This window comes from Bufo bufo, chromosome 2 (assembly GCF_905171765.1).
Source record: "Bufo bufo chromosome 2, aBufBuf1.1, whole genome shotgun sequence".
Taxonomy (NCBI): domain Eukaryota; kingdom Metazoa; phylum Chordata; class Amphibia; order Anura; family Bufonidae; genus Bufo; species Bufo bufo.
In genome coordinates, this window is record NC_053390.1 from 211,165,254 (window position 1) to 211,179,903 (window position 14,650).

General features: G+C 43.3%; 1 protein-coding gene across 2 annotated transcripts in view; it reads right to left on the minus strand.

The window, feature by feature from the left end:
• ALDH2 (aldehyde dehydrogenase 2 family member) overlaps positions 1-14,650 on the minus strand; it is a 57,716-nt gene that overhangs the window by 5,574 nt on the left and 37,492 nt on the right. For both annotated transcript variants that reach the window (XM_040416095.1, XM_040416094.1), the window contains 7 exons: positions 12,676-12,816; positions 10,667-10,746; positions 9,657-9,768; positions 9,361-9,489; positions 8,574-8,687; positions 4,293-4,395; positions 1,338-1,522 (listed from right to left, as the gene is read on the minus strand). In XM_040416095.1, coding sequence (XP_040272029.1) covers positions 1,338-1,522; positions 4,293-4,395; positions 8,574-8,687; positions 9,361-9,489; positions 9,657-9,768; positions 10,667-10,746; positions 12,676-12,816 — 864 coding nt within the window. The remainder of the gene's footprint in view (positions 1-1,337; positions 1,523-4,292; positions 4,396-8,573; positions 8,688-9,360; positions 9,490-9,656; positions 9,769-10,666; positions 10,747-12,675; positions 12,817-14,650) is intronic.

The following is a 14,650-nucleotide window of genomic DNA, read 5'->3' on the forward strand; positions in this document are numbered from 1 at the left end:
ATGAGTTAAAAGTAAGCGGTTGCCGAGAACTATAAACATTGCAGCCCGGGCCTGGAAAAGAGAGTCATGGCTGCCCGAGAACAGTCATGGTTTCTAACCCATCTGCTGGCGATTGCCAGTCTTCTCGTTTAGTTTTCTTCCTAGGAAAGAACTGAAAATCAGCAGCAGGTGGGTGGGAAGAGCAGGAGTTTATGTATAACCATGACTCTTTTCCAGGCCCGGGCTGCATGGATTATGATGCTGGTTCTCAGCAGATACGGATTTCAGCCGGGTGTTAATCATGAGCTAAAAGTATGTGTCTGTCGCTACTTTAAAGGGGTTGCCCGGGTTCAGAGCTGAACCCGGACATACCCATAATTTCACCCAGGCAGCCCCCCTGACTTGAGCATTGGAGCAGTTCATGCTCCGATGCTCTCCCTTGCCCTGCGCAGGATCACGCAGGGCATGGGCTCTTATTTACTATAACACACTGCCGGATGGAAGCTTCTGCCCAGCAGTGTGTTCAGTGACGTCACCTTCTCTGATGGGCGGGCTTTAGTGCTGCCCTAGCTGTTTTACAGGCTAGGGCAGCGCTAAAGTCCGCCCATCAGTACCGGTGACGTCCCCAGGCTCACTGCTGGGCGGAAGCCTCCGCCTGGCAGCCCGAAGGAGAGCCCGGTACGTCACCAGAACTCCACAAAATGCCTTTGCCTGGCACGATTCAGGCAAGGGGAAAGGAGAGCATCGGAGCATGAACTGCCCAGATGCTCATGTCAGGGGGGCTGCCTGGGTGAAATTCTGGGTATGTCCGGGTTCAGTGAGGTCAGCATAAAGTGGATGTCAGGTTATCTTTAAGAATTTAACAGCAACCACACTTGCTATGATATAACCGAAGTTTTGCAACAAATCAAAGGCTGAAGGATGGAGCACCAAGAGCCCTGCCAAATCACTAAAATAGGAAGCACCAATTCTCCATACTGCTGCTGAAGACATCATCTTCAGCAGCAAGGAGAGAGAGCACTTAGCTGAGTGTTTCTTCCTCCTCATGTGACCGATTGGGGTCTCAGCACTGAGATCACCACCTATCAAAACCTCTAATATGACACTGACATATCAAACTCTTTAAAAGGTACACAGAACCAGTTCAGTGTATTTAAATGTGTAGGATGGGAATACGATGGGCAGACTTACTATTGAAAATGCAATAGTTTTGTGGAATAATTTACGCCACAAAAATTGTCATACATGCTTTGCACTGCATTTATCAAGTGTCTTAGACATTTTGATTTTGCAGCCCATCAAAACCTATTTTTTTCCCCCACTGGAACACCCTTGTAATAAATACACAATCATTTCACCTGTGGTCCTTGTTCAGTTTTGAAGTCAAATGGGTTCCCCACAATTCTGTTCTTTGCGCGGTGGACACTCCTCTCCACAAATTCGTTGTAGATGTCCTCCTGAACGTATGTGCGAGAGCCAGCACAACAGCATTGTCCTTGGTTAAAGAACAGGGCAAAATGGGCCTGCTCCACAGCCCAGTCCACTGTGCAGAACAAAAGAAAAAGCGTGAAAACATCTGTATTTTTCTGACACAGAACAGGCAGGGTGTTTCTGCACATCGTGGATTGTCGAATATAATCAATTAGTACCGAGGTGGCACTAAAGGCGCACTATCATGAATACATATGGTCACGTAACTAGCCTTATACCACAAAGCAGTGCGGTCACAATATTTCCTATAGCTCTACCTGCATAGTCCACTATACATTACTCATGTTATGCCATATCTATGGCTCATTTTACATTTAGAGCAATTCTTCTTAAATGATTTTATATACTTACATGTAAATTCTACTTCTATACCGTCTTCCCATGTTCATATTATTAGGAAGCTATTCACATTGTGACTATACAATGTGATGTGTGAAGCTATTCACATTGTGACTATACAATACATGTGCTATACATTGGGGGATATCTAATTACATTGACATCTATTAAGCTGTATAGTGGTGGTGGACCTAGAATACTATGAAGTAATATCTTGATGAAGTGGATCAGTGCATTATAAATGTCTGCCTTTATTTTTTACCATAATTCCCTTCATAGTAATGAACAATGGGGCACTCTCTATAGCAATGAGAACAGTGGATGATAAAACGTATAAATTTATTAATATATGACTAAAATATATTGTTCACCACCAATTAAATAGTAGCAGCATAGGTGATGGTATTGGGTAGGGATCAACCGATTTTTTAGGGCCGATACCGATAATTTGTGAACTTTCAGGCCGATAATTTATACCGATATTCTGTGAAATGTCATTTTAAAAAAAATAAAAAAATTCCTACACAAATCTGCTGAAAATGAATATTTTTATTGTTAATGTGTATTTTTTTTTTCTTTTGTAAATCTTTTTATTTATACTTAATATTTTGGTGTTTTTTTTTTTTTTTTTTTTACTAACTTTTAGCCCCCTTAGGGACTAGAACCCTTGTCCTATTCACCCTGATAGATCTCTATCAGGGTGAATAGGAGCACACACTGTCCCTGCTGCTCTGTGCTTTGTGCACACAGCAGCATGGAGCTTACCATGGCAGCCAGGGCTTCAATAGCGTCCTGGCTGCCATGGTAACCGATTGGAGCCCCAAGCTTACACTGCTGGGGTTCCGATCGGAGGAGGAGGGGAAAGGGGACCCTGTAGCCACTGCCACCAATGATTAAAACTGGGGGGGCTTGGGTGGGGGGGGGGGCGCACTGAGCCACCAATGAAGATAAATCTTTCATTTATTCACATACAGGAGGCGGGAGCTGGCTGCAGAATCACATAGCCGTCTCCCGACCTCTATGAGCAGTAGCTGCGATCCGCGGCACCTGAGGGGTTAACTACCGCGGATCGCAGCTACCGCTCATAGAGGTCGGGAGCCGGCTATGTGATTCTGCAGCCAGCTCCCGCCTCCTGTTCAATTTGAATGAATGAGTAAGTTAATATCATTGGTGGCGCAGTGGTCACAGCCCCTCCCCTCCTCTTCCCATCTGTCTCTTCACTGGCGGCAGCGGCAGCAGCATCACAGGGGGAGGGAGACACTGCTTCCTTCTCCCCTGTGCTGCTGAGGGAACACAGAGAGCGATGAGAGCAGCGCGATCTGTGTTCCCCATACGTTATCGGAATATCTGCAAAATAGATGCCGATACCGATAACTGTCAAAATCCTGAATATCGGCCGATAATATCGGTAAAACCGATAATCGGTCGATCCCTAGTATTGGGCATATTAAAACAGCAATATTGATAAAATGAGAATAAAGATAAAATGGTAGTCCGTCAATAGGATCAAAGTTGGGCTGAAATCTGGCACCAAAATATATATATAAAGAGCTCTAGGTATATGCAGTTAGTTTCCAGTTATAAATTGTATCAACTGTGCTCCAATTAAGGTGCAAGTCTGTGCTGGTTATATGCAGAGCGGCGTCCCGCTCCTAAACCTGAGACAGCGGCGTCCCGATGTATATTTTCGAAAAGCTTGCAGACACTTCGATCTTACCCGGAGGGCCTCGATGGAATCGCCTACCCTCGTCTCGGTGCGCCTTCTCTGTGTATCGGTGCTCCGGTCCCGAGGGCTGTTAGTCTTCAAAAAGATCCCACGCCAACAACGGAAGTGCACGTAGGTTCGCTGGAAGTGCGGATTTTCCTTATACAGCCGAGACCTCACGCGACTAGCTTTATCGGATCTGTAGAATAATAAATCCTGCTCCTCCTAAATCGATCGAAAATATGTGTCTGTAATCCAATCGTGGGGGGTCCGTACCAAACGCGTTTCGGGGTTTAGGAAGTTGACCCCTTCATCAGTGGTCAGTGACCACTGGAAACTAACTGCATCTCACATTGGTCCCTAGTCACTCTTGTGCGTCATATCCCTTTTTATTCATATTTCCCTTTATACATTATATCTATCTAATAGATAGATAGACATACACTTTTTGTGCGCATGGAACACAGATTTTTAGACATATGAATTTGCATGTTATTTTTTTTAACAATGTTAGCTTGATGCAAAAATTGTATGAAGGTGCAATGTGAAAAATCTGGATGGCATTTTTCACAATATGACAGGTCTGCACTTTCAGATCATATATGGGCATTGCAGCAAATGTGTTATTAAGGGTTTATCCATGAGGCACTATCATTTGTCCAGATTATTAATTTCATAATGCAGAGATTACTAAACCGGGAACTGATTTACATATGAATTGAATATAAACAATTTTTTTATTTTTTTTTGGATGGGAAGTGATGATTTAGACACTTACAGTCAGCATCTGAGAATATGATGTTAGGGCTCTTTCCTCCAAGCTCAAGGGATACCTTCTTCAGGTTGGATTTCCCAGCTGCCTGCTGGATTAAACGGCCCACCTGCAGAAAATTATATACAATTCATTTAACATCCTCCATGTTTTCTATGTATTGAAAATAAACAATTTAACCATTTGGAAATGATGGGTGCAGTTTTTCGGTTAGCCCGAGAACAGACAGCACAGAGATCATCTAGAACTGCACAGTTCCTGGAATTTTGTATGCATTCAGGCTAGTCAATATCATGGGAGGACTGATAGAGGTTTGAGATTTTCAATCTAAACATTCCTGCAAAATGTTCTCCAAGCTGAAAATCTTCTTAAGGAGCATGTCTGGAGCCTTAAAGTGTAACAGTCATGTTTTCATAAAAAAATAAAATAATGCAATCTTTAGTTTCTTCACATACCATTGTTTTCCTTGAGTTTTTCCTTTAGTCATGTCTGTTTAAACATTTATAATATGAGGACCTTCTCATGATGGCTCCTCTGCCAGTTCTGAGGCCAAAACTGCTTTCCCTCACTTCACATACGCACTTGCTGTAGCCAGCAGCTCCCTGGCAGCCAATCAGATTGGATTACTGAGACACGCCTCCTCACTCTGAAGCCTAATACAGGCAGTCAGTGTGAAGGACCGCACCTGCGTCTTCCTCTCTTCTTAGCTGGAGACAGACAAGCCATAGCAACTGAAGAATGAAAGAAAACCGGCACTCCCGATTCATTCTTCTGATTTTGGGATTACCTCCACACAAACCGAGCACCCCTCAACCAGTACGCTGTGCCGCCTGACTTTATTACACAGTAAGCCATAGCAACTGTATTTTAAAAAGGGAGCAGTGGTAAGGGACAGAGGACATTAATGAAAGCTGTTATTATAAGATAATTACAGATCTTTTGACAAGCATTGACCGACTAACTCAGTTACACATGCCTAGCTCTAATAAACTAGCAAATAAAAAAATATGACAGTTACACTTTAATAAATGATACAATTCTTTGACTAGATGGAAGATTATCGAACACTAAATTGTTAGGATGGGGGCTAAATAGTCAAATGGCCAGATGCCAATAAGTATCTGGTGTATGGACAAAGTTACCAGCTATGCCAACCTTTGGTACATAAAAACTCTAGATATGAACTGTAACGCACTTGAAGAATAAATAGAAAAAGTAGTTGATCTAAACCAGTCATACAGAATAAAAATTAAACAGCACAGAGCAATTTAAAAATAATCTACACTCCCCTTCACCGTTCTCTCCTGTTTAGATGCCAACCAAGTTCCTGCTTATGTCTCTTCCAGAGTCAGTTTTGACACACAGGAAATGCCAGAAGAGGACCACCAATCACTGGCTGAGGAGGGTCACCGTTGATCCATCATCTTCTACCATTTCCTGTGTGCAGTGCCCGCTAGATAACCCCACTTAGTAATAAGCTAACATTTATATTCCCACATCTTCTGTGCAAGGGCACAGGTCATTTTCCTCTTCGTCGAATTGACCTACACAATGCATTAACATGCTTAACATATTCTAGAGGCTAACAGCCATGAGTGATAACAAACCCTGTAAAAGGCTCAAAGGATAACAGGATTGTCCTTGGTTATAAAAAAGCCTAGTCCAAATCACACATTGTGCAGATGGTATTAAAGCCCTCAACAACTTAAAGGGTTTCTGTCACCTGAAAAAAAGGGTATTAAGCTGGCTGACATTAGCGATGTGCTATATTAGTGCCATCTCACTGCCTGAAGCCTTTATTGAGAAAAACTTACTTTTATAATATGCTAATTAGCCTTAGGAGCAGGGTGGCGTTGCACCTGCTCCTAGAGGCTCTGTTTGCCCACCTCTTTTCACACCCTTCTCTTGATTGACAGGGCCAGGGCAGCGCTGCTCTCCTCCCGCCGGCCGTGTCTCACTCCTGCGCTGTCCCATTCAGTTTTCGGCGCAGGCGCAGTGAGGGAAGGACCGTCTCCAGCAGCCGGCTTCCTCACTGACTTATTCAGAGCAGGTGCAGTGAGAAAGCCAGCAGCCGCCGAGCGTTCTTCCCTCACTGCGCCTGCGCCGAATACTGAACGGCGCAGGCGCAAGATTTCCTTAGTAGACACGGCCGGCGGGAGGAGAGCAGCGCTGCCCTGGCAATCAAGAGAAGGGCGTGAAAAGAGGTGGGCAAAAAGAGCCTCTAGGAGCAGGGGCAATGCCCCCCCCCCCCTGCTCCTAGAGGCTAATTAGCATATTATAAAAGTTTGTTTTTCTCAATAAAGGCTTCAGGCAGTGAGACGGCACTAATATAGTGATGTTCAGCTGGCATTAGCACATCGCTAATGTCAGCCAGCTTGATCCCCATTTTTCAGGTGACAAACTACACTACAGGCAAATACAATATTGGAAATCACTGGATTTTTTTTCCGGTTAGTTAAAACCAGATAGTAACATAGCTTTCTAATCATTTTCTGATTGCAGATTTTTGTATTCCTTTTCCTGAACATCCATCTTGCCTGAGCTGTTCTTAATAGCATTTAGAGATATTCTTTATGGCAGCCCCATGGTCCATAGATACAATGGTCAGGAGAGGACTTAAATTACTTCTGTGGGAGAGTTTCCTAGGCCTGCTCTGTGACCTGTGCAGAGGTCATTGTACAAGCCAGGAGTACATAAGCTTTGACACTCATTGTATAGGTGCCTGTGATAAGCAGATAACTGTGGTAAAATGATCTGTACAGAGTACAGACAAAGACGTGGCATCTATTAGGCTTAGTGGCCAGTGTAAAAACTGCTGGATTTTGTGGTTTTTTTAAAAATATAGATACTGACATGGAAAATTTTAAAAAAATGCTTTAAAAATGTGTTTACGATAAAAACACAAATAAGTAATTTTACAACATGTTTAAGCCTGTAAAGACTGCTAAAGAAATACAAAATTGCTGACTTAATGAGATAGTAAGGCCTTGTTCTGGCAGGCCCAGGAAGACCACATACTAAAATGGTCATGAATATTAAGTAATAGGAGACTGTTACTATTAAATTGAGGCAAATCCATTTAAATTTGAATGCCATAAATTTGCTCTTCCTTGACCATATGATGTCATGTTAATCGGTCGCATGGTTCAGTCGTATTCAAGTGAATGGGGCTGAGCTGCGATACCAAGCACAGCTTCTATCCAATTGATGGCATTGTCCTTGGTAAGCTAGGAGGACACAGCGGCGCTCACCAGAGGCCCGGTGAGCGTCACACCTGTCATCAACTTTATGCTGACCGTACTGAGGGTGAGTAGTGACAGAAATGCTGATTTCAGCGGTCTGTTACTCATCAGCTAAAAGTAAGTGGTTGCTGAGAACCAGCATCATAATCATTGCAGCCCAGGCCTTGAAAAGAGTCAAATCTACCTGAGAAGAGTCAGAGTTATTCATAATCTCCTGCTCTTCCCGTCCATCTGCTAATGATTGGCAGTTTTCTCCTAGAGGGAAAGGGAGACAACTGGGTAGAAGACGGTCAGTCATCAGCAGGTGGTCAGGAGAGCAGGAATTTATGAATAACCATGACTTCTCAGGTAGCCGTGGCTCTTTTCAAGGCCTGGGCTGCAAGGATTATGATGCTGGTTATCGGCAACCACTCCCTTTTATCTGATCTAGCAAATAATAGCCAGAGGGTATAGAGAGGAGCACATAGGGCGAGTATGTTCAATAAGTAGATAATCCACAATAAAAATTTGTTTGCTCACCTATATGGGTTGCACCTATTTGGGTGTAACCACAATGAAGGCTAAACATAGATGCTTCACAGTTGGTGCAGCCCGGGTTTGTCCAAACACCTTGGGCGGGAGCCACCCCACCACTCGGGTGAGACAGTAGGGATGAAAGGACGCTCGATTTTCAGTGGAACATATGGACAGTAGGAGGCACACTTTCACAACTGGGTATTTCTCAATTTTCAGGTTTATTGGTAAACCTGAAAATTGCACCTCCTACTGTCGATATGTTCAACTGAAGCGTCCTTTCATCCCTTTTATCTGATGTGTGACACCGCTGAAATCGGTATTTGTCAGTACTTTATACTGCCCTCAGTACGGTCAGCACAAAGTTGATGACAGGTTCCCTTTAATCCAAAATCAGGAGTGGATCATAAAAGTAAGTATCAAGGACAGTTACAATACAACTTCTTTTTGAATCCACTCCTGTTTTTGGCTTCAAAAACGTAATCAAGAAACCTGCACATGTGGCAGCACTTATAGGTGATGGCGATTTTACCTCTGTAGAGCCAGTGAAAGCAACTTTGTCCACATCCATGTGAGAAGAAAGGGCAGCACCTGCTGTGGGACCCATGCCAGGGACGATATTAACCACACCTGGAGGGAACCCAGCCTGAAAGAAGATACAATATGTTAATCAAATTATCCCATACATTAGCAGTAAAAAAATAAATAAATTATGAAACTGGTTCAGTATGAATCTTTATTCTGTGATAAAAATAGTCATCCATCTGCAGCTTGATATGCTCATATACATACTACAACTAGGACAATCCAGGGCTAAAATGGTCTTGTTCTTACACTACTAGGTTGTGTAGTCAAATGACCGACTTCCATGACTATTTCTGTGCTAATCCTCTGACCATACAAACAAGCTTCTTTCGGGAAACTGTTAATTGGTTTAGTAGATAAGTCTCATCCAATTTGTCATCTATAATGTAAACCCATATTGGACTGTAAGCCTAATAGTAGGTCTACTGAACATACAGGTAATTATGCTGTACTTAACCACCCAGGGAAGCTTTGCCCTAGGCGCCCATCATTACAGTTGTTCACTAGGAAAAATGCATTTCCCAGAAAGAGGATATCTCCAACTTTATCCCTCTATAGGTTTACACAAGCTGCACTGAGTTAATGTTTAAAAATCAAAGGTCAACCATGTCCAAGTTCATGTTCTCTCTGAAAGGGTTTATACATATATTGAGCCACTTGTAGGACTAAAGCAAACAGGAATCTCCAGAGAAAATGGTCATGTGTATGTGGGAGAAAAGGCAAGAGAACATTACCTCCTTCACCAAGCTGGCAACATGAAGAGCGGTGAGGGGTGTCTGTTCAGCAACCTTCATGACGATGACATTCCCAGTAGCCAGTGCTGGGCCAAATTTCCAGGCAAGCATCAGAAGAGGGAAATTCCACTGCAAGAAAGAATATAAATTACATCTGCTGACTGAACGCGTACCACCACATCTGCTTGCACTTGTGGATAACCCAGAGTGTTGTAGTAAAAGGTTTATTATATTTGCTTCAGGTTTTAGTATGTTGTAAAGCATGTTCACGACAAGTGGGACCATGGAAGGCTTACCGGTATGATCTGTGCACAAACCCCAACTGGTTCATGCCGGGTGTAGGTGAAATAGTCTCCATCAATTGGAATGGTTTTTCCATGCCACTTGTCGGCCCATCCAGCATAATATCTGAATTAGAACAAGACGACATTATTGAAAACTACCCTTGGAGCACCAGTGGGCAGAAGATAGGTCATCAGTATTTAAGTCTCGGAAAACCTTTATTCCCCCACAATTTCCAACGCTGCTGCTCTGGTACTTACCTCTGCGTTCAAAGGTCGCAGTGGTGATGCAGCCATTGTAACACATGACACAGACCGTTGAGGCCAGCAATTGTCTGCTGTGGTCACGAGCAATATACAGCTATGTTGCCACTGCAGCTTGTAAACACATACTACAGTGGTGGCCCTGAAAATTGTTGCGAGTTAGGTGGGGAGTATGGGGCACATTTATTAAGACTGGTGTTCTAGATGCCGGTCTTAAGCCCCAATGCTAGCAGTGGTTCGCCGAAGTTATGTAGAGGCCTCTACTTAACTTCCGAGTATCCACCGCCAATTCTAGATTTAAGACAGCTTCCTAGCCATCTTATATTTAGACCGTTCTCTACGCCTATACCAGGCGTAGAAAATTATGAATGAGACGGGCCTCCCTCCTTCCCAGCAAGGCCCCTTTTTTAGACTGGGCGTGAGCAAGGAAGTTGCAGAAGTGATGTATATCTGTTTGTATATGACCCCCCTATGTGATTATTCTATTAGTGTTGCTATTGTCTGGAGAGGTCACAGATATTGCAGGACACTTGTCCAATGAAGAAATGCCCAGTGGAAACATGGGGATTCATTTGTAGGGCGTTTTTCTACAGTACTGTGCGTTGTATGACTGATGGCTCACATGTTTAGAGAGGTACCTCATCTCTGATGTAGAGGGTGTAGCAGTTTGGGTGGTCTATTCAAGAAGGCATGTTGGCCACCAGTCTATACAGTTCGAGTACATTATATATGAGTAGGCATCAACTAAAAATGGCTTTTACCTCAAACACTTAATTACAAGGTCCAGATCCACTGCATAGGATATGGTATAAGGCTTTCCGTTGTCCAGAGTTTCCAAATTCTACACAAAAAAATAAAAATATTATATTAATAATAATCAGTACTGTTCCTGTATAATAAATTTAAAGGGAGATTAACATCCCGACTTGCATTACAATGGTTTAGCAGTGTAACAGGTACACACTGTTCCCCTAGCATACTATATAGACAGCTATTTTACATGGAGTGCAGCATACAGGGAATTTGATTTCCCCTTCATCATCTGTAATCTGTTCGTTTTGCACGTATATCTATGGTAAGGGCAACAGCTAAATAAAAAAATAATAATTCTGTGAATCAGTGAATCTGGTAAGGGCATACATGCAATTTCTTACATGGGGTTCCCCAGCTGCCAATATCCAAATTGACGCCTCAGCAGCCAATAATTGGCTGTAAGGATGACCTTGCCTCCCTTATGTCACAAGACCAATTGACCTTGTGGGAACAGAAGTAGACAGGACCCAGAAATAGAATGCAACCAAGTCTGCCAAAAGACCATTGCAAGATGAATAACCCCTTAATATATACATGTGAAACTCGAAAAATTAGAACAATCGTGCAAAGTTTATTTCAGTAATGCAACTTAAAAGGTGAAACTAACATATGAGATAGACTCATTACATGCAAAGCGAGATATCTCAATATAATTTAGATGATTATGGCTTATAGCTTATGAAACCCTAAAGTCACAATTTTGAGGTACCCTTTGCTCAGGGGGTATGGATTAATTGGCTGACTAGAGTGTGACACTTTGAGCCTAGAATATTGAACCTTTTCACAAAATTCAAATTTTAAAGTTGCATTAATGCAATTCCTTTTAATTTGCATTACTGAAATAAATGAACTTTTGCACAATATTCAAATTTTTCGATTTCCACCTGTATATAAGGCTAGGTTCTCTTCCTGCTCACCAGACAGGAACCTGTGTTTTAAGGGAGCAATACTGAATAAATAAGCACACTAGGCTAAGCCGAGAGGACATAGTAATTGGGAGACCGCTTTAGGGCTACATTAAAAGTCCATATTTGAAATCAAGGTAATGGGTTGACACCTGCACTCCAAGAGGTTGTGGTGCCAGTGGTAGGTGAAAAAAAACAAAACACAGTACCATAAGTAATATGCCGCGGCACTCAAAATAGCAGATGAGCATGAATTTGTGCAACAATAAAATTCACGCTTTAATAAGAAAGGGGTTCTGCAGTTTGTTTTAACTGATGATCTATCCTCTGTATAGATCAGCATCTGACCGTTGGGGGTTCGACACCCGGGACCCCCGCCGATCAGCTGTTTGAGAAGGCAGCGGCGCTCCGGCCTTCTCACCGCTGGCCCAGTGACGTCACGGCTAGTATCACTGGCCTGGGCGCGGCTAAGCTCCGTTCACTTGAGTGGAGCTTAGCCCCGCCCAGGCCAGTTGATACTAGTCGTGACGTCACTGGGCCAGCGGTAAACGGTGAGAAGACCACAGCGATACTGGACCGCCGCTGCCTTCTCAAACAGCTGATCGGCAGGGGTCCCGGGTGTCGGACCCCCGCCGGTCAGATGCCAATGATCTATCCAGATGATAGATCAGTTAAAACTGTAGAACCCCTTTAATTTGAGTGCCATAGTATATTCCATATTTGAAACCAAGGTAGGACAACCACAAGGATTTACAACCAACACCCACTTGAATGGAACGGAGCTGCAGTACTGGGAACAACCACATGTAGGCACAAGCCGCTGTGCCAGTGTAGTAATGAAAGGCCCACCGAGCACGCTGGAGTACTGCAGCCTTTTCATTCTGCTGATCATTGGAAGTCCTGATTGCCAAGCATAAGCCATCAAGTTTTTACTCCCAGAAAACCCATTAAATACAAAAGGTGTAGAACCTGACTTCCACCGTTATATAGGAGATCCTGCAATAATGGATTAGGTAACACTTAACCAACCCTTTTATCATTAGTGTACTTACAGCGAGGATAGCCCTGTCCCTCTCGATAAGATCCGCCAGCCTATTTAGCAGGACTCCTCTTTGTGAGGCATCCAATCTCCTCCATGGTGATCCCAGCTTAAAAGCTTCACGTGCAGCTTTCACAGCCTTGTCAACATCCACCTACAAGGTACAATAATTACACAATAACCAGTTACCAAGTAATGCAAGCGGATTTAATGGCGCTATTTACATGACAATATGGCTTTTATTAGAAACTGGAATAATATGTTACATATTCACAGTAAACTCCTACTGTACCGTTATCTACTGAAGTACAGCTACATGACGATTGGTAAAAAGAGATCTGTACCTATGAAAACTGGCTGATCTGTTACAGGTGCACGTGGCAGCTGAAGGCATCTGTGTTGGTTCCATGTTCTTAAGTGCCCTCATTGCTGAGAAAAATTAAGTCTTTATATATGCAAATGAGCCTCTAGGAGCAACGGAGCGGTTGGTACTAGAGCAGAGGTGGGCAAACTGACTTCTGGGCCACAATGGGTTCATATATTAGACCCGGGGGCCAGACAAGAGTAGATGGATGGGGCGTTTGTGTGAATTAATATAAATTAAATTTAAAATTTCGTAACATTAAAAGTTTAGTTTAATTCAAGGTAGAAAAGAATAAAAAGTTATTTTACAAAACTGTTATGCATGTATTTCTTTCATAACATAGTATATATAACTCACCTTCAATTTTAGTGGGAACAGTGTTGTTGGTCTCCCTTTTTTGCTAAGGCATCAAAGTCTGGAGTTAGCCTTGTTGTTGCAATTCACAGAATAGATAGTGCCAGTATATAGGGCCCCCATAATGTGCCAGTATATAGGGCCCCCATAATGCTTCCCCTCTTCTCCATAGTGCCCCCACATATTTTGGCAGTATATAGGGCCCTGATCGTGCTTACCCTCTTTTCCATAGTGACCCCTATATTGTGCCAGTATATAGGGCCCCCATATTTTGGCAGTATATAGGGCCCCCATAGTGCTTCCTCTTCTCCATAGTACCAATTCATATTGTGCCAGTATATAGGGCCCCCACGCCACTTCTTGCCACAGTATACTATAAATAATAAAAACAAACTCACTTACCTTATGCTGCTGACAGTGATGCGATGCAGGCCTCTTCCGGCCTGTGTCCCGATCTGTACGGCTCAGGTGGCGCGATGACAGCATTGCGCCGCCTGCACTGGCCTCTGATAGGCTACAGGCACTAGGCCTGTAGCCTATCAGAGGAACGGGCAAGGGAGACACCTCTCTCCTGCTTCTCCGCTGAGGACGGCGATACAGATGAATATGGAGATGAGCGCTTCCACAGTTGCATATACCACAGTTGCATGTTATAGCAGCATTACATCTTTCACTGAGCTACAATTTTGATCGCTCTTCTTTTCTGTCCCATTTGTGTTCTATGATGGCTAGAGGTTACATAGTTACTTACATTAGCAGTAACAGTCCAAATGTAGAGGAAACCTGTTGTGTGTTTATGCACTAAAGAGGATTGTCAGAATTCAATTATCATATAGTATAATGCACCTTTAATTCCTCATAGTTGTGCTTTGTCCACCACTTGCCCCACGAATTTCAACAGTCTTGCGCCACATGCTGATGAGGTGAATAGAGTATAGGGTTTTTTCTAATCTCCGCTATAGCCACTCCCCCAATAGCTCCAAACGATACACCCTCTTTACTACAAATTCCACGCATGCACACAGTAGTACCAGTCTCCCGGTGTCCTTTCCATCTTGAAACTGCACAAACCACATGCGCCAGTTCTTCCCCACTTCAAATTTTTTAGGCGCTGTGTCGTCACTTCCTGGACTCGCATCAGAGCATAGGGTTAGGCTACTTTCACACTTGCGGCAGAGTGATCCGGCAAGCAAGCAACTGATGGCATTAATAAGACTGATCAGGATCAGTCTTTCCAGTGTCATCCGTCAAAACGGATCCGCCATTTATT